The following is a 26,011-nucleotide window of genomic DNA, read 5'->3' on the forward strand; positions in this document are numbered from 1 at the left end:
TATGTCTTATATGTGTCTCCCCAGCAAATACGTGCTTCCTTATGTCACAATTATGAAACGAAAAGAATGGCTCTTCCTCCAACACTGATCAGCGTAAGGGCTTGAATCTTTCCCTCCTTCTCCATCATAGGACGGTGGCGATCAATGGGGCAAAGGTAGCTGTATCCGGGACTTCTTCAAGCTTGTTATTAACCATTTACAGAATTCCAACTGTTTCTTTTCTAGATTTTATTTTATTCATTGTATGAATATGAATCTTCACATTCTTAAAAAACAAAATTAAATTGCAGCCAAATCATTCCCCACACTAACTTAAACATTGGAAAAATTATCCAAATCTTCAGCTCCACTTACGTGTGGCATTTCTTACAAAAAGCTTTGCACGTTTCACCATTTTGTTCTCTTATTACAGCATCATGGAACTAAATGAGAATGAAGCTTAGGGGTTTTCTCTATGAGAACTTCTCATTTTATAGATGAAGAAAAGGACACCCAGGGAGGTAAAGTAACTGTCCAGATTCTCACAGTTGGTTATAGCAGAGCTGGGCTCCAACATGTGTAATCCTCATTTATAGATGGGAAACTGAGGCACAGAAAAGTGATTACCTTGACCAGAGCCATGCATTTGGTAACAGAACCACATTTCAGTTGCTCATTTAATGTTCTTTACAAGATCCCTCCTTGGCTTATTTCTAATTCTTATTAAGAATTTTATTTAAATTAATTTTCAGAGGATGGAATCTTGATCTATTATAAGAACATACCTTATGTCTCTAAATGGGACACCTGTGTCCTGTCTATTCAGAAGTCTCTATTTGTCTATGTGAGTCAACATACTGGCCTTTCCCTTACACATGTCAGAGAACAACGGGTTAAAACCAAGCACAAGGGGCTGGCCCCGTGGCTGAGTGGTTAAGTTCGCGCACTCCGCTGCAGGTGGCCCAGTGTTTCCTTGGTTCGAATTCTAGGTGCGGATATGGCACTGCTCATGAAACCACGCTGAGGCAGCATCCCACATGCCACAACTAGAAGGACCCACAACGAAGAATATACAACTATGTACCGGGGGCTTTGGGGAGAAAAAGGAGAAAAAATAAAATCTTTAAAAAAAAACCAAACAAGCATAAACTCTAGTTTCTGGGGCATTGACAAGAGAACAGATTCCAAATTACCGTGTTTCCTCTTCTCTTTGTTCAACTCTGCTGTCAGATTATCACACAGCTTGGAATTGACCAAGGCGCTCAGGTTAAAAAAAAAACAAAACAGGACAGTTGAGGGACAGCAATAAACCTTTCTGTTTTACCAGTCATTGTTCTTCAAGGGCTGTTGACGTTTTGAATCTACATCTGCAGAGTTGTGTCCAGAGGTTATTTTCCTCTCCCTGCTGGAGACTGTTGGTATAAGTTTTGGAGTCTTCCAGGATCAGGTTAGTTTCACGGGCAGAACATTGACCATGTAAGCTTTACATAGATTTACTGCGATTTCAAATCACTACCCATTTTGCTCTTAGTAAAAGAAAGTTCCTAATGTTTAAAGATAATTTCTGAGCTCAAGCAGACTAGTCTACTTTGCGATAGCAGTGGGTCCAACAGTAACGTGAAGTTGCTGCTCCTGCCTTATCCGGGGGGTTGTACATGATAGGAGGGGATCTTCACATGCTGAGAAGTTCGAGGACAGAGGCGAGGCCACATGGACCTGGCGTGGGAAGTGGCAGTGGAGTAGTAACACATTTGTCCAATTAAGAGGCAGGACACACATTGTTCCCACTCCCTGGTGGAGTTGTCATGGTCCAATCTCTTCTTGGAATATTTGTTACTTCTCTTATAGATGTATAAAAATTGTTGGTCTCTTAAAAGGCCATTTAATTCATTCTTCTGACTTCAAGTAATACGGTTTTAATTTATCCTTTACAAATGGATTTTTTTTCAGAAAGGAATCTTGAAGGAAGATGCTATAAATGCACTCCATACGTACTTTTCCCACATTGTAAATGTGCACGAATTACCATTGTTCTTTTGTCAAAACTGAGAACTCCAATGGTGCATTGTAAGCACGCACACACCTAAATGCTTGTATCTTTGTGAAGGGGCATAGTGATAGCAAAACCTCTATGGCTAATCTCCTTACACAAAAATATATTGTTCCGAAAAGCAATAAAAGGTTTAAAGAGGGAGAAGTATTTATTAGGTAACTTTTTTTTTAAGGAGCCAACAAAACATAAATTTAAATGATTGAAAAACCACATTTAATGTGTACTCCCCAAAGCATTTCAGTACAAATCAGAATTTCCTTTTTATCTTTCTTTATTCAGATTCTTTATACAGGATTTTTTCCCTTTGGGTCCTCATTGCTTCAGATGTCACCTCTAGCTGTCCTGGACTCCCTAATGTCCTTTACTTCAGTTGCTTCTTAAAGAGGCATATGACACCTTTTGCTGAGCCATGTAGGAAGTGCTCAAAGAACACTATGCTCTTTGAATAACAGTTAAATGTGCCTTCTATATTGGAATGCTTTTCTTTATGGATGATCTCATAGAAATGTAGAAGTTGCAATTGCTGTCGTCAGAAGGGTGTGGGGTTACCTGAGGGCGATGAATACTTTCATATAGAATCCTTACCACGATCACTCACTGAGTCTCCACCCTGTAGCTGACACCAGCTGTCTTGGAGCAGAAACCTGAAAGGTGCCTTGTGTCCGAGAACGACGCTCTTTTAGCTCTTGTGTCCTAACCTTCTCTTCCCTTTCATCTTTGAACTCAGACTGAGCCCTCAGCTTCCTCATTTATCCTCAACCCCTTTGCTAGTGAGACAGAAATTGGCGTCCCCAACCTCCCTGTCCACTGGGACTTTCTTTCCCTCTCCCCACAGTCTGCCTGGGTCCTGGGGGGCTGTTAGGGGAAGACATCTCCAGGTGTGGTCTCCTGGCGCAGTCCTCACCAGGCTGAGTTACCCACAGTCCACCTGTGCCGTTTCCAAGTCTAGGTTGTAATATAATGTGCTGTGAACTCTTAGGGAAAATAGATGACTCCTGTAGACCATAATTATTCAAAGGAAAAATGTAGAGACTTGAGTTTCATTGACTCTTGTTGACTTTAGACCATTTAAAGTTGAAAAGATTTGTCCATATTTTATCATCCAAAATTGCCCGTGTGATTAGAACACTGCCTCTGTTGCTCCTCCCCTCGGAGCATGTCACACTCCAGCCTTCTTTACGCTGCTTGGGCGTTTACACGTCCTGGGAGACAAACGGATCGGCAGGATACGGCACCAGGGGTTCTGGTGCGTTGGTTTAAAATGTGGTTGTGAAAAGTATGAGAGAAAACTGAATTCAGTTAAGACTCTTGGCGAGAGAAGTGCCATTTCAGTTTTCTTATTCTAATTAGAAAACATATTGTGACATACCTTAAAAGGATAAAACTGGAAGCAGGCACTCACACATTAAACCATGAAATTCAAGTCCGTTTAAATGATGAAATGTTTAGATTTTGTTTTAAAATATCCATCCAAGCTGAGAAACATATTAAACCCTGGAAAGAAAAATCTCATGTAGGAGGTTTTAAAACTCGAAAGTATTTATGAGCATTTTCATCATGACATGTAAGGATAATATTATAAAAATATTCATCTTGTCGTCTTGAGTATCTCAGACTTGGTGACTTTGATTTTTGCAAATAGGATGATAGCTTCCAATGCCTTTGATACCAAACTGATAGATGACAGTTGTATCTTGCTTTAGATTTCATAAGTAATGCACAATTTGAATATTTGTAAAAATAATTTAAAAAATACATTAGAATAGGTTGCTATTTAAAGGACACTTTCAATAATTGCTTTTGTTCTGAAAATAAGAATTTGCCAGGTTTTTAAAAAGTGAATGTACTATTTTCAACTTTAATTTTATTCGCCATCTTTAGTCCAGCTATTCACATTTGGACTTCCTATTTAAGGGCCTCATCACAACTGACTTCATGAAGGTGATGGTTGCTTCTTTGAGCACAAAAGTGTTGTCAGTTTACATGAGACCAGTTCTTTGACTCAGAGGAAGGGAATGGTATCCAGTAAGATAAATTAAGATTTAATTTTTAGTGTAACTTCTTTGAACAAACAGAAGGGAGGAGTGTGGTTGGGATCGTTAGTCTCAGCACACCTCTCCCCACCATGATGCTTTTCCTTTACAAAGCAAGAATGTTTAGAAGCAGAGGAAGTAAAGACCTAAAATGAAGTATAAGTGAAATGAATGGGAGAGAGATGAAGATGTCCCAGCGGGGAGTGTTACGTGAAATTAGGCTGGAAAAGTAGATACTATGGAAGTCTTTGTGGGAGATGGGGAAGGAATTCTGGTCTTTATCCTAAAAGGAAAGGAAAGGGATCAGAGAGTTTTAAGCAGAGAGGTGTTGGTAAAATTTGTTTTTTATAGAGGTTTTCTGACTGCTGAGTGGAGGGAGGCAAGAGGAGTTGCAGGGAATTCAGTTAGGAAGCCATTGCAAGCAAGAGGTGATTGGGGTGTGGTCTAGAGTGGCCGTAGTGGAGAGAGACTTGCATAGACTTGAGCTATTTAGTGGGCTCTATCAATAAAATTTGGTGTTGAATAGAAGATGGGCAGGTGAGAAAGATGGAGAACCTAAAAGGATAGCTTCCAGCTTTCTGACTTGAAGGGATGGCAATCACGAGTTTGGTTTTAAATGTGTTTTATGTAAAGAGCTGTTGAGGCAACCAGTTGGAGATGTGAAGTAGACCGCTGGGCATGAGGGTCTAAAGTTGAGAATGAAATCGGGGCCAGGGAAGTATCCCTGTTGGGATGTCAACACCTATGATGGCTTTTGAAACCCCTGGCCTGGATGAGAGAGTTCTAGAGTGAGGAGTCAAGGAGGTTCAGGACCGAGCTTAAGGAACGCCAGCATTTAGAGTTGGGGTAAGGAGAGGGGCCAGCAAAGACTTGAGTGGGGCGGTGCGAAAGGTCAGAAGCCAAGGTGGAGCCTGACAGCATGGCAGCATGGTATCCAAGGGAAGAGAGTTTCAAAAAGGAAGGAGACAAAAAGATTCGTTTTCTCGGAAAGGGAGTGAGGGGCACAGAATGCTGGAAAGGAAACACAGGGTACACTCCTTTCCTCTAAATCGGGAAGAGAATGGAGTGCCGTCTCGAATGGTCTAAATGTGGCCTCATCCCCAGGAGATTACAGGTAACTTACTTTATCAACTTGCTGTTGTTTAACTCAATCACTATGAGTACACTGAGCAGCTGAAACAGCAGCAAGAGCAGCAGAGCTCTACGTAATAGCAGCCAGCACCCACAGTCAGGTTCAAACATGACGCTCAGATTCCCAGCTCCTGAGATAGTCCCACACACCAGCCAAGTGCACGACCTGTCGAGGCTGCCTGATCCCTGCAAACTGATCTCATGGTCTCGAGCCAGCCTCTTCCCTTTGCCCCTCCTCCCACGCAGCCCTACACTTGCTGCCCTTCTAGATGGCAGGCAGAATGTCACTGCAGCTCCAGGCTCACAGACCACAGATGGGCAGGAGGTCTTGGTGCAGAAATAGGTCATCTCGTGTGAGCAGCAACCTGAAAGAAAGTTCCAGACACTCCTACTAACTGAAAGTGTCATGTTCCTCTCACAGGCCTTTCTGTTCTCATCTCACCCTGCAATTTTTAGGTTGAAACATTTTAGGTAGAATACCATATATGTAGACACTGCAAACTTTGTGTGTTGTATTGAGAAAATTTCATATTGGGTCTCTGGACTCCTGGGAGATTTCTTTATGTTCAGGTTCTTGGTTGGCTTTTCTGAGGGTCAGACTGCCTGTCTCCCTCCCTCCCTCACCCCTTTCCTTCCTTCCTCTTCTGTCCATCTATCCTTCCATCCATTCATCCATCCATCCAACAACCACAGTCCCAAGTCCTATATTAGGTCCTGAGGGGATACCACGTGAGATGCTATAGAGGAGGTAAGATGTGCACACAGGTAGTGATCATTCAGGATAGAACGTGAAAATGCCAGGAGAGAGGTGAGGATGAAGTCTCGTGGGCAGAGGAAGGAGACGCTTTGAAGGAACCAGCAGGAACCAGATACGATCTGATTTATGCTCCTTAAGGAGATTACTCTGGCTGCTCTGTGGGTTTAGGGAGAGTGGGAGCAGGTAGTGCCCCAAGCAAAGGAAATAGGCAGCCTAAAGGCCTGAGGAGGGAAAGAGCTTGGCACCTCCTAGGATTCCTGCAAGGGTCTGTGTCCTGGAGCCCAGTGAACAAGAGAGAAAGAGGAATGAGGTAAAGTTGGAGAGGCCAGCAGGGCTGACCGCAGGGCCTTGAAAGGAGTTTGGAATTGTAATTTTGCTGTTACTGTTAAAGCACTAAGGAACACGATGATTCCGTCCTCCAAGGATGGAAATCAGATCACTTTGGTGGAAAGCTGAGCATGTTTTGAAGTTTATAACAATAGAAAGAGGATCTGCTTATACACAAACGACCATATTAATGCCAAGTTGTTAAAATTTCTGGTAATTGCCTGCACCGTTTCCTATGGGAAATTTAAAATGAGGTCTCCATGAACTGCAGCCACTGATGCTGATTGTTCCAAGGCCTTGCCCCGAGTGCAACCCTAGGAAATATTTTCGGTTTCCTTTCATTCTCCTAAGGATCGAGCTTGGAAGCAGCCTCTGCCGTGTGCTTCCTGTCCTGACCTGTTGGCGCTGTGTGTTCGAGTGAGGGTGGGCGTGTTTGAAGCGAGCCCGAGGGTTGCGCACACCTTGCTCCATTGTTTGCAGAGGTTTGCAGCTCCTTGGAGCTGCGGCTCAGGGCGCGTGGGTGGTGGTGGGCGGATCAGCCCGCGTCTGGCTGCCGGGCTGGCTTTTCTAAGAAGCACCTTAAGGGTCATCGACTGTCTGCTATTATAGTTATTATAATAATAAATACTTAAGTGCTAAAGAAGCGCATGCTGCGTCGTCAAACACAGTTACCACCCACGCTTTACTAGACTGAAAGAAATATGTGAAAATCTGAGGGAAAGGACTCCGTTTCAGATGTGTTTACTCAGGGCTTGAGGTCGACTTGATGAATCTCATTCCTTTAGCTCTGGAGAGAAGCCTGGCTGACAGAGACTAGGATTTCGGGGGTTGGAGTGAGGGGACAGAGAGAGGAGGAGGAAACTTTGAAGAGATGCCCCTGGTTTGGAAAGATGTACATACAGTACAAATGAATAATCAAGTAAGAGTAGTGGATGGGACCTGGCACCTAGGATACAGAGGTCAGTGAAAGAGGGAGGAGGAACCTGCCTGTCTTGATTCCTAGATCCTATAAGGGCTTCAGGTGTGTTGAGGGTCCCAGTCTGATTTGTTTCTGTATTTTCTGGTGCAATGATATCTTAATGCCAGGCCCCAGACTCATGCCAGTCCATGGTGAAATGAGGAAAACATGGACAGTGTGATGAATATCTGACGAAGCCCAGTCTATATCAAATAAATATATATATTTGCTGTCTTAGTTGACAAAATGAAACATTGGCAACCCCCTGTTTTGAAATCTTGCTGGCTTGTGAAGTTCCAGGGCAGCTTCCCTGTCAGATGTGAAGTGATATTTATTACATGAATGAAATAAATGTGGTACATCCCATTGACTGAAGACAGAGGAAGGACAGGGGAAAGGAGTAAGAATCAGTAAAACAAAATCTGGCAGTGAGGTACCTGGAGAGAATGGGGATTTATCAGGAGGAGTAAAAGAAAACGTGCAACAAAATGACAGGCAAATAGTTTGACGTTTGCTATGTAAATAATTCATGATAATTTATAAGAAAAACATCATGCTCAATAGATACATAAAAACATCATGTTCAAAGATCATGAACGGATCAGTATCAAAACAGAAACAAAATAGTAAACCAGCATATGGCACTTTTCAACCTTCCCTCTAACTTCCTATTTCCCTCACTGCTTTATGAATTTCTCCTTGACAAATATTACTATCCAAATATTATCTCTATATGACATCTTGTTTATTTTCTTTCCCTCCAACTTGCTTGTAAACTCCACGAGGGCTGGGACATCTATCAGTTTTGTTTACTCCTGTATCCCTGGTGGCTACACAGGGCCTGGCACATAGCAGATGCTCGGTTCATATTGACTGAATGAATAGATCAATGGTCTGTTGATCAGTGGTTCCCAGTTGACCCAGGAAATGTCTAAGACCCCCATCTTTTTTTTTTGAGGAAGATTAGCCCTGAGCTAACATCTGCTGCCAATTCTCCTCTGTTTGCTGAGGAAGACTGGCCCTGAGCTAACATCCATGCCCATCTTCCTCTACTTTATATGTGGGATGCCTACCATAGCATGGCTTTCCAGGCAGTGCCATGTCCACACCTAGGATCCGAACCAGCGAACCCTGGGCCGCCAAAGCGGAATGTGCACATTTAACAGCTGTGCCACCGGGCCAGCCCCGACCCCCATCTTTATGCGTCCATTGCTTGCATTTTGTGTCAAGGCTCCCTGATGGAAACTAGAGACATTTACAAAGTTAGCAGTTAGCCCAAAATTTGGGAGTGTAGGGGTGGAAGAATTATTCCTCTACCCTCTAGGTCCTTCTGGCTGGTCTAAGAATTAAACTGACATGAGACAGAACAACAAGGAAAGTCAAAGTTTAATAACATGTATACAGGGGAGAAAGCCAGGTGAGTAACTCACCAAAATGGCAGAAGCCGCCATCTTAAATACCATCTTCAGTTAAAGACAAAGAGGATGTTGGGGTTAATGGTTTGGGACTTCAATGGGGAGGAAGGCAGTTCACATGGAGATGGAAAAGCAAGTGTTTGCTGGGCCATCTATAGACAATGTAACTTGAGAGAGAGAAACTTGTTAAAAACTGGCTTAGCAAAGATCCTCCCAGTCTATCAAGCCCAGAGTTATCTATGGTGATGGCGTGTCCTGAGACAGGCCTTCTGTCTTCAATCCTTTTGGGGCAGTTAAGGGGAAGGTCAAAGTTTCAGAGTCTTTGTCTTTAAAAATAATCAAACCGAAGAGACACATTTTGGGGTGGCCTATTCTTATCTCCTACAGGAGAATGGCAAGTAGATTACAAAATAAAAATGAAAAAAATTCTAGACACAAAACTGAACAAGGCTAAACATAAAGGAAGGAAAGTATAATAAAATTTTTTTTAGAATTTCCTCATTTTAAAATGTATTATAGGCTTGTATTTAGGTTTGTTGACCTAAATATATCCTTGTACTGTAAGTTACCAAGAAAGGCTGTTTTCTGGACTAGGCTCCTGTGAAGAGAAGCCTTCCCTCAAGGAGCAGAGAAGAGAGTGACTGCTAAATATTGGTATCTGTGTTTTTAAGGCATGTCCAGACATGTAGGGACACATGGAATCCTTTAATCACATCTAGGGGTTTCCTGAAGTTCAAGAGAATGTGCATTTGGTTTTTCATTAAAAACATTAGGTATGATTATGGACCTGGCACTCTGCCATATGCTAGGGCTTTCACTGTTCCTTTTTTCTAAAGCATGAGATGTGTTCTCTGGCTGTTAGAAGAGCAGAGTCAAGTTCAGAGATTTGCCCTTGGATACAGCTTTATTTTTAAAAGAAATTTAAAATATTTCTTGCCCACATTTAAAAATCAGTAGATTTCATACCCAAAGCCAGGTTTCTGTCTTCTTTAAGACCTAAGTGGAAATGCTGACTACGGTAGGCATCATGCCCATGTGACTGCAATCGCCTGGGCATGAAGCACTGCTTCACCCTTTAGCCCTTTTGGCAGAGTCCCCACTGCTCCCTGTTGCTTTATTCCTAGCCTGGCACTGCCCTTCAGCAACCAATATGCCCATGACAGGGGTTGTGCGGAAGTTGGTCACAGAATAAAAAAGACCAGGCACAGGCTGGGTGAGGCCCATTTGATTAAGCTCAGTTGCAGGAATATTCTAGAATTTGAAATATAAAGATTTTTTTTCCCCCATAGTGAGAATGAGGAATAATTGCTTTTAGAGAAGTTAGGCTAAATTTGGGAGATGATTTGAGAAAGACCGTGTTTCAAATGCATCGGTGACAAAAAGTATCATTCCGTGCCAAAGGAGCAAACTCTCTGGGTGCGACTGTTTGCAAAACTCAATATTGAGCTGAGTGCAGTGCAGATTGGTGACTTCAGAGTCCTGCAGGCAAGATGAGAGAGTGACTTCATGGAGTTCCCAAGTAATACGGACACGGGAGGTCAATACACTCCCCGGACACGAGGCACATATGTCCCCTCACTCCAGCCAGCATAACCCTGGGCTTTAAGGGAAACTCAACTAAGAGAGAGGAGGGTAGCGTAACCCATTGGGCAAGTTCCAGGGTGGACACGCTGGCTGAAGACCCCCCTTGCTGGAACTGTAGTGCATCTGTATGGAAGGCTGGGAATTTAAAAGAACATAGTTCTTTCAGGGTAAAGCTTTCAAGAAGGAAGGATAGAAAGAGAGGGAGGTGGTAAAAGAGAGATTCTAACAAGGTTATCTATTTTTAAAATATTGCTCTAAAGAAATTTATCACGTGCTGTCCTTATGAAGTTAACTCTTACCAGCAAAAATTCTATTCTGAATAAGAAAGGCACAATGAAAAGTTTGTAATTATTTTGAGATTGCTCCCAGAAGGCATCCAGGGCAGAGGAGGCATTGGCTTACTGTGTGATCCAGCTGACCAACCTCGCCAGGCTCGTTGGCTGGAGAGTTTAGCTCTGGTACGTGCCTGACGATGGACTCGGTAGAAATTTCACAGCTGTGTGGCACATCTGTTCAAGATCCAAAAAGTCAGTCACACAAGCATTGGTTGGGAAAGATTTGGCTTGGCACCAGTTCTCTGAAAAAGCTCTGGGAGTTTGAATCAAATGCAAGCTTAATATGCTGTAAGTTTAATGAAATGTTAGGCTGCATCCATGGAATTATAGCATTTAGTCCCGTTGTAAGCTGAGCTGTTCAAACCACACTTGAAGTACTGTAATAAATTCCAGTCATTTTAAGAAAGATATTGAAAATTAGAGTTTGTTTCTAGAAGGGTAGTCAAGAAGAATCTAGAAGTCATGCCATGGGAAATGGTTGAAAGACCTGGAGATGACAAGTCTCCAGTTTAACCTGAAGAAGAGAAGACTAAGGAGGGAGATGCTATAGCTTGTCTTCAGATACTCAAAGTCTTGGCTGATGCAGTGCGTTGTAAAATAATATTTGAAACAAATGTCTGATAAATAAGTAAATGAAGAAGAGAGTAGGTGTGACTGTGTGAGTGTGTGTGTGTGTGTGTGTGTTGTTTTCCAGGGAAGAACAAGAACATGTGGTAAAAATTACAGGGAGGGAGGCAGATTTTAAACTCCATTAAACATAATTTGTAACAACCAATGCTGTCTATGGAGGGACAGGACATCATCCTAGATTAGGAAGGATTCGAGAAGGGGCCGAATAACTCTGTGAGGGATTGATAGAAAGAATGCCCCCATGCAGTAGTAAACCAGATTCCCGAGAAGCAGGGTTAAAATGGAACGGTGAGGGCTTTGTGGTTGGACAGACCTGGGAGCAAATTGTATCTTTGCCATTTAGCTGTGTGACTTTAAGCAAGATATTTACCCCCTCTAAGTGTTCATTTCTTCATCTGTTAAATGGAGATGATAAAACCATGTTAAAATGTTATCGTGAGAATTAACTGAGCTGATGATGTCAAGTCCAGAAAGTGGAATGGGCTGGATTGATGTTAGTTGACCCTCCCTAGATCACATGGCCCCCAAAGGAGTAAGAGAGTGAGTTTGAGGAGCTGTCATGAGGAAGTCACCTAGGAAGCCCATCAGATTTACTTCGTCACCTTTGCCACCTCTGTGCCTTCAGAGCCTGACACGGCCTGCACAGGGCAGCTGTTCAGTAGGCGTTGGCACATTTGTTGACTTTTTTATCCTACTCTGGGTAAGTCATGGCCCTAGGCACTTCTAGAAACACGCTCTCACTGGGGCTGTGTGGCCAATGGAGACGGTATGTCTGGTGGAAAGAAAGCGGGTTTTGGCATCAGACAGAGGTTCAAATCCCAGCTTTCCACTGGGTCAAGTGACTTAACTTTTCTGAGCTGTGTTTTTCTCTTCAGAGGCAATGCCTGTCTCATGTGAGTGACGGGTGAAATAGCATAGGCAAAGGAGCTGATATTCTTTCCTCAGTGGAATCCATCCCACAATCCGGGGAGGCACAGAATGCTGTCTACATTTACAGAAGATGAAACAAGACTCAGAGAGTTGAGTGATTTGCCCAAGGATATAGCAGAACTGGTATCTGATACAATTCTTTTAACCTCAAGACTCATCATCTTTCTCTTCTACACCATGACAGAAACATTTTTTTGAATGTCTGCTGTGTGCCAGGTGCTATGCTAAGTATTTCCACCTGTTACCTCATTGGCCGTTTAGGTCCAACTGGAGATGTTAGTCACTGCATCACTCCATGAGTCTCTTTGGAACATCCACTTGTTCACTAGGGTGAACTTTCCTAGACACTTGAGAAAGGTCATTCCTCATGGGACTGTGGTTCTCTTTGACGCCTGGCTTTGGAGGGACACTCAAGGTATAGTGAGGGGAGAGGAGATAGCTGTCCAGACAGTCATATTAGCTCCTCAGCCTTGACCATCATTGAGGGGACGAATGCTATGTATCTTGAACAGATGACACCATCAGCTGTTAGAAAGTTGTTCTAGAGTGCACAAATTGGCAGTCCTTGGTCTTCTCTAGCCCGTAGACTTCTTCTGTGGGGTTGCACAGGGTTTTAGAAATAAATTCCTTGCAAATATTTAAATCAAGAATTTTCACATAAAAACACGTAAGGTTTTTGGTTTCTCTTGAGGAGTTGGACAGTCTGGCAACCGTAAACTCATCTTCTCCCAGAAAACACCCCACCAGCACTGCGTAACGGCTGCTTCCTTTAGGTAGAGCAAAAAATCTCACAGTCCTCAGGGGTGCATTTCACTCCCTTACCTTATGCCATCGAGCAGTTTAAATTAATGTGTGGTAGCCCATGCATAATTTATATTAATAATAATAAAACACCTGGGAGAATTGTCCCTGAGTTGTTTTTTGCTAATGATGTCTTTTTTTCCTGATCCCCAGTCTGTGATTGCAACGGGAAGTCCAGGCAATGCATCTTTGACCAGGAACTTCACAAACAGACAGGAAATGGATTCCGCTGCCTCAACTGCAATGACAACACTGATGGCATCCACTGCGAGAGGTGCAAGGCAGGATTTTACCGACAGAGAGAAAGGGACCGCTGTTTACCCTGCAATTGTAACTCTAAAGGTAGTTGGAAAAAAGGGGGAAAGAAAGAGCGAGAGGGAGAGTTGGGGGAGATGGGGAAGGAGGGAGGGAGAGAGAGAGGCAGAGGCAAGCAGACGTTCAACGTCTAGAGCAAATGAGAATCTGCTAGACACTGGTCTTCTTAGCAATTTCAATCTGAAAGGAAACTTGTTTTGCTTCAGTCTGGGTGGTAGGAACCAGCTGGGGTCTTTAGGACACGTGGGTTTGAATTCTAGTACCAAGAGGCACATGATTCCCTTTCCCGGCAGGTGACAGTCTCTGACCCAGGGACAAAGGAAGCTTGCTCTCTTCCAGTGATGGCTCTTCATATCCATGACTATCCCTTTGACCAAACTCTCAGAAAGTAAGAGATTAGAGAGATCTGTTTCTGGTGCTGAGCCAGATGCTAGCAGTACAGAGCGGTACCCGTAGAAGAGACAGACGAATAAACAGGCAAATTAGAGTCTTTCACAGAATTGTTAACAAGAGAAAATAGAATAACACATAGCGGGGCTGGTTCATAGGAGGGCTTGTTTTTTTCCCCAAATGTATCACCCAGTGATGTAGCTGCAGGACTGTAGTTTTTATGCACACAGATGCACACATCATGCTATTATTCATCATGGGCAGACAGTAAAGACAAGTTAGTAAGTATAAAGAAGGGGAGAGAGGAAGTTCTGTTAAATGAGTTGAGTTTTTTTTAAAACTGCTCTATTTGTCTGTTATCTTTCTTGGCAGTTTCTGTTTCTTCTCTTTGCTAGCATGTGTTTAATAGCGTGACACGATAAATATTAATCCACCTAAAGGGCATGGCCTTTGTGCTTGGCAGTGACTCAGCGTAGCTCTGTGGGACCAATTCGGTTTCAGCAGTAGCTGAAAGAATCTAAAAGTGGGCAGATTTTGGTTCAGCCATGAGTTGCTGGTAGATTGGGTCCGGCAACCTCATGGAAAACTAGGGTGACCCTGAGGTGATACAGACCCTGATCCCAGCAATCACTCCCAAATTCACCAGAGTTGCTGTTATGATGTGGTCTGAGTCAGATTTGCCCAGCTTTGTGGCGTAGAATCAGCATCCAGAATCTTTGGGATTTAACAGTTCTCCTTATGAATCAAAGAACTTCATAAGGAAAAATTGAAAGAAAAATGATTCCATTTTAATGGGCATTTAACCTCTCTGATGAGCCCATATCCCCTGAGGCTAGGCAGCTTCGTGGTGAGTCACTGGAGTTGGGTCATCCCAGCAAAATGATCAGTGAGAATGTAATTAGAAATTTAATTGGCTCAGCTGGAAAACCTGGCCTGAAGACAAGGTTGTTAGTCTCAGAGTAGACGAGGAGCCTGCTGCCTAGCAAAGAGCGAAGGATTTACCACGTCGTCTCTCCTTTGTCACTGTGTAGTCCATTGCTTGCCCAGCAACAATGAGGCTGGCTCTTTCTTTTCTTCTGGGGAATAGATATCCCGGATTCAGTGTGAACAGCCTGGTAGGAGGTAGTGGAGCCTAGCGATGATTTATATCTTGTATGATACTAACATGCATTCCTCGCTTACTCTGTGCCAGGCACTTTTCTAGATGCTTTCATCCAGTAATTAATTTAATCGTCACAAATAACCTTAGGAAGAGGGTGCTATTATTATTTCCATTTTACAAATGAGGTAGCAGAGGCTTGGAGAAGGAGGTGAAGAAACTTGTGGAAGGTTGGAGAGCTATATGGCAGAGAAAGGGTTCCAGTCCCAGGGGTGCTGAAATCAAAGATCACGATGTAGAGTACAGCGGCGGGGGTGGAGCCAGACAGCCCAGGTTCAGATCTTGGCACTGCTGCTACTGCTGTGTCACTCTGGGCATGTTCCTTAACCGCTCGCTGTCCCTGTGTCCTCCTCTGTGAAAGACTGGTCGTACTATTTATATGACAGGATCGTGAGGATAAAATGATGTTTGTTAGGCACATGGTAGACAACTCAGATGTTTTCCTTATTAGGGCAGAGGTCAGGATCCCAATCTCCTGGAACACTGGTTTTTGGTTTGTTTGCTTGTTTTTTTAAAGATAGGCACCTGAGCTAACAACTGTTGCCAATCTTCTTTTTTTTCTTCTTCTTCTCCCCAAAGCCCCCCAGTACATAGTGGTATATTCTAGCTGTGAGTGCCTCTGGTTGTGCTATGTGGGATGCTGCCTCAGCATGGCCTGTTGAGCGGTGCCATGTCCTCGCCTGGGATCTGAACCAGTGAAACCCCAGGCCACCGAAGCAGAGCGCATGAACTTAACCACTCGGCCACGGGGCTGGCCCTGGAACACTGGTTTTTTAAAAACTTACATTCCAGCTTAGACAGAAGCCTTGCAGAGGCCACATATTTGGTCTAAAACTATTTATTAACATTTTATTTATTATTAACATCCAGAAAATGGCCATTAGCTTTTCAAATGTTTTTTAACAGTGGGGAAGCTAAGATCTAGAAGAGTTAATGAATGGCCTAAAGTCTCCCAGCAAGGGATTGCAAGAGCTAAAGTTGTAATTCAGGTGTTCTGATTAATTTAATATAATTATTAAATAATAATAATGTTCTTTTAAAATGCAAGTGCATATATATTTTTCAAGTGTTCCCAAAAAGGGGACCGGCCTAGTGGCACAGCGGTTAAGTGCGCATATTCCACTTCGGGGGCCCGGGGTTTGCCAGTTCAGATCCCAAGCAAGCCATGCTGTGGCAGGCGTCCTATGTATAAAGTAGAGGAAGGTGGGCACAGATGTTAGCTCAGGGCCAGTCTTCCTCAGCAAAAAGAGGAAGATTGGCAGCAGATGTTAGCTCAGAGCTAATCTTCCTCAAAAAAAAAAGAGGAAAAGTGTTCTCAAAAAGAAGTATACTCTCTTGGTTTAAATTGTAATCGTTTTAGAATACCTTCCTGAGTCCTCAAGTGCATGTAGACTACATCTGCATAAGCCCTATACAGTGCTTATTGGCACAGGACGCTGTTCTTCATCTGTTCTTTAAACCCAGTTGTTCACAATCCCTAAGAGTAGCTCATGATGTAGGAAATGGGGCAGGTGTTTTTATTTTGATGAGATTCTTTGAAAACCCAGTGCTATTATTTTAGAAGTTTTGAAACATGCAATAAATTAGTCATGTTCACAGTAAGAGCCTGTGTACGTCTCCACGTCAACTTTGCAAGGCTCGAAGGAGGCCTAGAGATTACAGTATAAACTACACTTTTTAGGCACCTACTACGTGTGAGACGCTGAATTAGACACTTTATGTATTTTAGCTCAGAGTCTTCCAACAGCTCTACAGCTAGAGGTTGTTAACCCCAGTGATGAGTAAGCATTTTGCCCAAGGACACACAGCTAATAAGTGGCCGAGCTCGTATCTGAAGTGAGATCTGTTGGACTTCACAGCCCGGGCTCTCCTTATGTCCCCCAGCTTCTAGAGCTGTATTCTCTAGACAATGTCCTATGGCACACTGTGTTCCTCAAGATAATAGTAGGTGTTGCCTATAAGAATGTCAAATAATGTTTGGAAACACTGGCATTAAAAAGTTAACGAGCTTCATGCCTACTGAATGTACTATTATGTTATAAATTTCTGAAAGATTTAGTATGTACCATTTCCCAAACTCTAAGAACACAGAATGCCTATTTTCCTGAGATGATGGTTAATAGCCCTCAGAAGAGTTTTGTAGAGTACCACCCAGTTCTGTAGAGTACTCACCCAGACTCCTCTAATCCAGGCCATCATGTCAGCGGATGATTCCTTTCACGAGGGCCTGCTGGTCCTTCCCTCCCAAGGCATCCTGCAGATTGCTTTAGAGCTGTCTTTCTAAACTGCAGGTCTGATCTTATCACTGCCTGCTTGAACCTCTGATAGCTCCCTATTATCCACAAATGGATCTGTTATCCTTCTGTTAGCTCTTGCTTCAATAGTAGATAGCATGAACTAATATATATATATATGCATAGGGCATAACTTGGTGTCTCCCACTTGATAGTTGCTCAAAAAATGTAGTTTCTACTGTTATCACTGAGGGCCCCTTCAAGCCTTGCAAAACTGACATGGAGATGTTCACAGATTCTCACCGTGAACATGACTAATTTGCTTCACCATTCCATATGTGGCATAAAAGCCTTTACATAGGCGCAGAGCCAATATTTTTATTGATGTGAATTCTGACTACTAGTGAATTGAAAGCCCACAGAAGGACAACAGTTTAGAAAAAAAGGGAGCAACTGGTTAATATTTTGCTGGCTTTATAGATTATGGATAGCCTAATTGTCACAGTTGTTTGAGATATATGGATTATTTTATAATTCTGCCAGCTGCAGGGAAATTATAAAGTAAGTGAGGTAGACCTCTAGGCACCTTTCACTTCATCTTTTGGTGCCCTCCTAACTCCTTTCGCAATAGCCCCATCCTCTTTCCTGGTGTACATGTATTAAGCCAACAGATTTCAGGGCCTCTTCTTTGTGTCAGGCAGTGTGCTGGGCACTGGGGATACAGCGGGGAACATGGGCTGAGGTCTCGTAAGTCAGCAGGGCTGAGGCCTGGAGCAGGGGTGGGACGGATATTTTAGATCAGGGGGGTCAGAGAAGATTTCTCTAGAGAAGTAATATTTAATCAAGACCTGAGTGCTGAGAATGGGCCAAGTAGGGGACGTTCCAGGGATGGAGCATTCCAGGCTAGGAGAGCAGGAAGAGTAGACACCCTGAGGAGGGAAGCAGTTGGCACGTTCTAGGAACAGGCTGGAGAGCTGGGAGCTGGAACTCAGTGAAGGAGGGTAGGAGATGAGCTAAGAGAGATCGAGTCTTACAGGCCAGCATCCAGAGTTTGCATTTTATTCTGCTTTTAGTGGGGAGAGACCAGAGGACCAAAACAGACGAATAGTATGATCTGAATTGCATTTGTGAAAGGGCACTGGTCGAGAGAATGGAGCCCAGGGAGGCAAGGATGGAGGCAGGAAGGAGAGTGAGAGGCAGGGTCCAGGTGAGAGAGGACAGAGGCTTGAACCAGGGTGGTGGAAGGGGAGGCGGTGAGAAGGGCTGGATTCCAGACTGGCGCATTTTGTGATCCTGAGCACCTCTTGTCTTTCATCCGCACTCAGTCTGAGAGGACCCATTTACAAGTACGAGCATGTCTATAAAAAGTTAATCATAGGACAAGTACTCCAGTGCACTGAGCCGGGTAGATGCACAGGTCCTCCATTCTTCACAAGGGCTGATGCCCCAAGGATGAGAATTTCTACCACTCCAGGGTGGTAGAGATAATTTTGGTTAAGAGGCCTTTTTGTGCTCTTAAAAAATTACACCGTTCAAGCACTGACCCTTAAAAGATGACTTTTGTCTGCCAGAAATAATGCCAGAAATAAGGGAGAATGTTGCTCACTTTCTCATACTGTCTTCGAGGAGGCTGATGTGCGCGTTCGCAAATTTTCCTTCTTGAGATCTCAAGGATTTGATGAACTTCTTCTTAAAGGCAGTGGCTGTCACACTACTTAATGTTGAAATCAGAGTAGATCCATAAATAAAAATGCTTTCAGGAGTAATTTCCATTTCTTTCCTTGAAGAAGCCATCCTGGCTGTCAGAACTTTCCCTGGTGGGCGGATGGATCTCAGATGATGTAAAAGAATGGCCAGAGGCAGCAAGTGGTGGTTAGTAGTGTTTCTTGAGTTGCATAGGATGACAGTTGCTTCCTAATGCCATATAAATTAAATATTTCCTCATCCCGACCTTGTTGGTTACAGGTTCTCTTAGCGCTCGATGTGACAACTCTGGACGGTGCAGCTGTAAGCCAGGTGTGACAGGAGACAGGTGTGACCGATGTCTGCCCGGCTTCCACACACTCACTGATGCTGGGTGCGCCCAAGACCAAAGGCTGCTGTAAGCATCTGTACTCAGCACTGCTGCTTCTGCCATGAATAGTGACGATTATATGAACATTACTGACCACTTGCCTTTACTGATGCCTACTGTATGCCAAACACTCTTTTGAGGAATTCACGTGGGTTATCTCATTAAATCTTCACAATAACCCTAAGAGGCTGGGATTAGCATTGTACTCATGTTTAAGATAAGAAACAAACCATAAGAAGTTAAATAGGTTGTCTGAGGTTACTGGGGAAGGTAGTCTTAACATTCAGGCCTGAGTGTTGGCTTTGGAACCCGTGTTCTTCACCCTAACAATTGCCCCCCGTTTAGACGAACTAGGATGGAGGGAAAGATTCTAACCTAGGACCCGTTTCAACCCAAATGAATTTGGAGTAGAAGGACTTTTCTGCATAATTTTAATCCCCTTTAGTTTGAAGAAGACGGAGCATACATTATAAATCACATAACTAATCTGCAGAGATGCAGAGCTGGCAGAGTGTTGGGAGGGAAAGCTTAGCAGTGAAGCCGTTAGCTAGAAGGCGACCCACAGAGGAATCGCTTCCCCATTGCCCACTTTTCCAGCCCCTGCCCATATGAGAACCGCCCTCCACCCGTGCTTGCACTGTTCCAGTTATCATTGTCCCCAGTTCTCTTACCCTCTGGGCCTTTGCATGGATTGCTCTCTTCCAGACTTCCCTGACCCCTTTTAGGTAGTTTTCAGAGACCCTCCCTTGGGCCCAATCTCCTTTTTGTAACCCTTTTAAAACATGAAGTAGATCATTTCACATCTCTGCTCACAACTCTCCATTAGCACCTTTTCCCACTCAGAATGAGATGGAAACTTCTTATCAAGGCTGGCAGGGCCCTGCAAGATCCTCACACCCCCTTCACCCTCAGCGGTAGGCTCCCACTCGATTTCTCACCACTCCCCTCTGCATTCCAGCCACAGCAGCCTTCCTTCCCTTCTTCAAAGGTGCCAAGAGTATGTGACCACGGCCTTGGCCTCCAGCACTCTTCCTTCCCGCAGAACAACACAGTGCTTCGTGTGACTCCATTCCCACGTCATCCAGCTCCTCACAGAGGCCTTCCCTGACCAGTCCCCAGCCCTCCATGTTCTGACTCTGTTGTTTTAGTTCAATCTCTTAGTTTATATATGTATTTATTTGTCTCTCTCTCCCACTAGACCTTAAGCCCCATCGTGGTTTGGTCTCGTTCACTGCTGTATCCCCATGCCTAGAGTAGGAAGAGGCACCTAGAGGGTGTCCCAGCTCAGCTACACTGGCATTATGCTTTATGGCTGTTGCTGTTCACATATCTGCCCTGCCTTGAGACTCCTAGAGAACAGGGGCTATTTCCTATTTCTTAGTATCCCCAGTGCTTAGCAACAAGTAGATGCTGAATACACATTTGTCAAAGGGTCCAGATAAGTAGTATGGAGGGGCTAAGACAGGGAGCTGCCTATGGGGATTGAAAGATGAAGATTGGGAGAGGAATCTTCAGGAAGTCTGACAGGACTCGGCATCTGATTGGATGAGGAATGTAAGGGAGAGAAAAGAGTCAAATCCAGGTTTGGGCAGGATTTGAATGGGGTCATAGGGCAGTCAGAGGAGGAGGAGATCAGTAAGGAACAGACAACAAACTTGGTTTTAGATCCATGAGATAGGTGCGTGTGACTGTGTGCCAAACAGAGTGACAGAGAGCAGTGGTGTGTCTAGTCAGAGACCAGTGCACGAGTCACAGGTCTGCACGAGACAAGGAGACTGCGCCAAAATTAAATAATGAAAGCAATGATTTCCTTCACTGAGAAAGTCTTACAACCAAACAAACCAAATCAGCCAGACTCAGCAATTCCACTCCTGGGTATACACTCAAGGATATGAAAACATATGTATCTGCACAGAAACTTGTACACAAATGTTCATAGCAGCATTGTTCGTAATAGCTAAAAAGTGGAAATAGCCCAAATGTCCGTCAGCTGAGGAAGGGATAAACAAAATGTAGTATATCCATATGATGGGATTTTATTCAGCCATAAAAAGAATGGCGTACTGATGCATAGTATGACATGGGTGAACCTTGAAAACATACTGACTGAAAGAAGCCAGACACAAAAGGCCACATATTGGATGACTCCAGTAATAGGAAATGTTCAGAATAGACAAATCTGTAGACGCATAAGTAGATTAGTGGTTGCCTCGGGCTTGGGGGATGATTGCCAAAGGCACAGGGTTTCTTCTTGGAGTGATGAAAATGTTCTAAAATTGATTGTGGTGCTGGTTGTATAACTGAGATTCTACTAAAACCATTGAATTGTCCACTTCAAATGGGTGATTTGCATGGTAGGTGAATTATCTCTCAGTAGAAGTGTTACCAAAAGAAAGAACCAAAGGAACTAAAACAAGTAGATGGAATCAATCATGATGAAAGCAGACAGTATTGAATTAAACAATAGAGAAACAAATGATAAATTTTTAAAAAGTGTCAACTGAACCAGTCAACTAAACTCAACAGTTTAGTGAGGACTTTGGTTTACATTCTGGCACAAACCCCTCCTCTCCTTAGGGGTTGGTAGCAAACAGTTCACAGATTGGCTGTCGCCCACAGACCACACTTTGAGTAGCACTGGCAGAAACAAATGAGTCCTTAAAGAGTCTGAGAGAGATTAGTGTGGACAGGATGGCTAAGAGAGGCGTCATTGAAGATGAAAGATCTGTTCAAGTTGCTGACATTTGCTTATGAGCACTTGATCTTTATGTATGTAGTTGCAAAGCATTTGGAACACATTCCTAATTTTCTTTGTCTTCTTTCCCAGAGACTCCAAGTGTGACTGTGACCCAGCTGGCATCTCAGGGCCCTGTGACTCAGGCCGCTGTGTCTGCAAGCCGGCTGTCACTGGAGAGCGCTGTGATAGGTCAGTGTGAACTGTGCTCCTACAGACACAGCAGGAGAGTCCCTTGGCAGCTAGCCTGAGAATTCATCCTCCGAGTGCAACTATGGAAAAGGAATACTTAACAAGTGTTGATGACCTTCCTGTCCTCGGTCCTCAAAACTAGGCTTTTTTTTTTTTTAAATACAGCTGAGCTCCCAAATCTCACTGGACTCCACGCTTCTGCCGTGGCCCCTTCTTTTTGTTTACACTGTGGCAGAGGCACAAGGCCCCAGTGAGTCCCCTCGCCAGCTGGCTCTGAATCCCAGGTGCTCCCATACAAGGTGGTATGCAATAATGAGATCACAAGACTCAACTCAGCCCCAGAAAAGGCCTGGCCTAATTAAACGTGTTGGGAAAATCCTAGTAAGAGGGAATATGGCAATGTGGTATGGCCATATATAACCATCGTGTGCAGAAAAGGAACCGCCCAGGGATGGGGTGGCGGTTACATGCACGCACATGAACTGCGGGAAGATGTAAGAGCCCTTTGGGCCCCGCGCCATGTTGGGGCAGGTGGCGCGGTAAAGAGCGATCCACCCTCGGCTGCTGCTGCAGGACATTCCTTAAGTACAAACTGCTCCGACTTAAAACTTCCCTCCCCTGAGATGTTGTGAGCAGAGGGCTGTGAGTTTGGCTCCAAAGGTAGTAAGAAAGCAGTTCTTTGGCATCCTGACAAGTACTTATATCTGGGCAGAGGGAATGGCAGATAGATTCTGAGCTTGGGTTTTCAGGGGGTTCTTTTTGGCTGAGGTGAGGGTAGGGACGTATAGCTTAAGAATGAAACGAGGAGGGCCGGCCTGGTGGCGCAGCGGTGAAGTGAGCACGTTCCGCTTTGGTGGCCCCGGGTTCGCTGGTTCAGGTCCTGGGTGTGGACATGGCACTGCTTGGCACACCATGCTGTGGCAGGCGTCCCACATATAAAGTAGAGGAAGATAGGCATGGATATTAGTCAGGGCCCGTCTTCCTCAGCGAAAAGAGGAGGATTGGCAGTTAGTTTAGGGCTAATCTTCCTCAAAAAAAAAGAGTGAAAAGAGGCGTCACTTTTTTAAAACGTTTTTCATTTCAAAACATAACACAGAAATAGAAAGCCACATAAAACAAATGTCAGCACCACCAATTATATGAAATAGACCTTTGCTATAAAGGTTCCATCCCAATCCTGGAAGTGACCCCTATTCTGACTTCCATGTTAATCACTTCTTTGTTTTCTTCATAATTACCCAAGTGCATCCCTAAACATTAGTGTTTAGTCTTGCCTGATCCTTTTCCCTCCCCCTCCCCCCTTCGTTTATCATTCCTTCCCTACTCTTTCTTGGCCTCCCTTTCTCCTCCCCTCCTCCCCTCCTTTCCTCTCTCTTTTCCTTCTTTTTCAATCTCTTTTAATCTACAGGTTTCCTCCAGAGAAACCATATTGATTTTTTTTTAACCCTTTCTCTGCAGAGAAAACACAATGCTTAGTTATTTATAGCCGTTCACTGAAGCGTCTACTGTTCACAGCTAACCTGCTCTTCTGTGATTTTGCACAATGATCATACTCCTGACATCTGGGCCAGCGGATTAGACCACATGATTTAGAGGCAGATGTACCTGAGTCTGAATCTTGCCTCAACCGCTTACCAGCTGTATGATCCTAAACATGTCTCTCTGGCCATGGTCTCTTCATCTAAGAAATTGAAAATAACAATTCCTATCTCATAGGGCTGTAGTGAGGATTAAATGAGAGAGCATACATAAGGTGCCTGGCATGTCGTAAGTGCTAAATAAATGATCATTGAAACTATCGTTACTTCATGTAGAAGGATGCAGTTAACTTGAACAGACTGAAAACAAGTCCCTCTCACCTTCTTCTCTGTGACCCCAACATCTGGGATTTGTCTGGCAGCTGTGGCTCTCAGAGAAGCTAGTGGAGAGCTTGAGCTTGGAGCGGAGGTGGAACGCCAGCCTAGGCTTTGCTTTTGTAGAGGGCCAGCCTCTAGCCATCCTTCTTTGTCATATCCTCACCCGCCCCTTTCCCCCATGGGCCAGAGCCCAGGTACAAGGGGGAGTGATGGTGGGCAACACCTAGTGGTCTTATAGGGGGGTCAGTGCAGTTGAGGGGGTGCTGGGGCTGGAGCATTTCCCTTTCCTTTCTTGGCCTACACCTCCCACTCTTTTTTTTTTTTTATTAATGTTATGATAGATTACAACCTTGTGAGATTTCAGTTGTACATTTTTGTTAGTCATGTTGCACCTTCCACTCTTTTGCCCCCATTAAACACTTGCCCCAGGACAGGGCCAGCTCTGCATATCCCTGCCCCACCCCTCCCTCTCCTGCCCATGTGACCCCCACTCCATTCCTCAGCCAGGATGGGAAAATCACTAAGTTTCGAGACAATCAAGTCAAAGGTGATTCTGCTCTACCAGAAGGAGAGAAAGTGAATGTTCCTCATGCTCTCTCAGTGGGGGGCTGTGATTGATTGTCCACGTGGTGGTCTGGGAGTGGGGGTGGGATGTGCAATGTAATATTTCCCACCTCTGGGAATTAATAGTGCCGGGTGGGAGAGAAAGTGGAAAAGATCAGTCATCATATTCTCTATATGGAATAAGAAATAACCTATAATATTGTCGTGATTTCTAAAACGCCACTGCAGGTGTCGACCAGGTTACTATCACCTGGATGGGGGAAACCCTCAGGGCTGTACCCAGTGTTTTTGCTATGGGCATTCCGCCAGCTGCCACAGCTCTGGGGACTACAGTGTCCATAAAATCATCTCTGCCTTCCATCAAGGTACAGTGTTCTGTCTTCTAGGATTTTGTTTGTAACACTGCATAGGGCTTTGTGCTCACAGACAACCACAGGATGGGATCCTTGAGTCATCTTTAGACACTCTCTTCTAGCTGTAATGGACATTCTTCCATCAGGGCATTAAGGCAGACCCTTGTGTCTCGAAAAAGTTACAGCTGAACAATTTACTCATACCAACGTGTGATAACTTAAAAGAATAACTAAAGAGACCAGATTTTCATCTCCCTGTATTTCCCATCCCCCTCTATTTCAAAACCACAAAAGAATCATTCCTTTGGACTGGGGAGTTTATGAAAGTCTTCCTGGAATTCACATTCACTACTAATTCTGCTGTCACATACATTAATTGAGTTAATATATGTAACATTAGTTACCAAGCTACAAAACACTATAAAAATATGGGAGATTGATATAATTTCAACTCTGAGTTTCTCTTTGAAATACTGGACCCTCTTACCTCATTAAGGCAGACGTTGTTTAAGTAAATAAAATAAAAATACAAATTACAGGCAGATGAAAACACGCTCTCTTATTACAAGAGTCAGACTCAAAGACAAAAAGTCCAAGCAGCTGTAGGGTGGGAGCGGGTGAACTTGAGACCCAAGTAGAGAGGTACATAGGGAATTTGGAGGACTGTACACAAACGTGGAAATATTAAGAAAACCTCACTTGCTACTCAGTGCTAGGACTTTTTGGCAAGCAAGTCTTGCCTTGTTTAACTCAACAGATGATGAGGTTTGTCTGAATGCAGAATGGTTTTATTTGTCTTCCAGATGTTGATGGCTGGAAGGCTGTCCAAAGAAACGGGTCTCCTGCAAAGCTCCAGTGGTCACAGCGCCATCGGGATATATTTAGCTCAGCACGACGATCAGACCCTGTCTATTTTGTAGCTCCTGGTATGTATGGTCTTTTTCCTATCAAAGCCAACTTATAAGACAAGGAAGTCAGGATAGGAAAATGGAGCTAGAAGATGTGGCAACCCTTTCACTCAGTGTTCAGGGCAGTAGTATCTCCAGAAGACAGCTGGGCTTCAGCTGCATTTGACATAGCCATGGCAGAGTAGAGCAGAACGGGGGGTCCAGGTGGTCAGACCCCGGGGGAGGTTCCTACTTTAATCAGATGGGGAGTTTCTAGGTTTCCCACCAAGACAAGAAATAAGGACTACGGTCAAATCTGT

At 44.0% G+C, this 26,011-nt stretch overlaps 1 protein-coding gene across 5 annotated transcripts in view; it reads left to right on the forward strand.

Moving 5' to 3' along the window:
* Positions 1-26,011, forward strand: part of LAMC2 (laminin subunit gamma 2) — a 57,808-nt gene that overhangs the window by 10,261 nt on the left and 21,536 nt on the right. For all 5 annotated transcript variants that reach the window (XM_070590985.1, XM_070590983.1, XM_008521758.2 and 2 more), the window contains 5 exons: positions 13,087-13,275; positions 18,997-19,132; positions 21,933-22,031; positions 24,680-24,816; positions 25,608-25,730. In XM_070590985.1, the coding sequence (XP_070447086.1) occupies positions 13,087-13,275; positions 18,997-19,132; positions 21,933-22,031; positions 24,680-24,816; positions 25,608-25,730 (684 nt within the window). The remainder of the gene's footprint in view (positions 1-13,086; positions 13,276-18,996; positions 19,133-21,932; positions 22,032-24,679; positions 24,817-25,607; positions 25,731-26,011) is intronic.

Source organism: Equus przewalskii, chromosome 23 (assembly GCF_037783145.1).
Source record: "Equus przewalskii isolate Varuska chromosome 23, EquPr2, whole genome shotgun sequence".
Taxonomy (NCBI): Eukaryota; Metazoa; Chordata; class Mammalia; order Perissodactyla; family Equidae; genus Equus; species Equus przewalskii.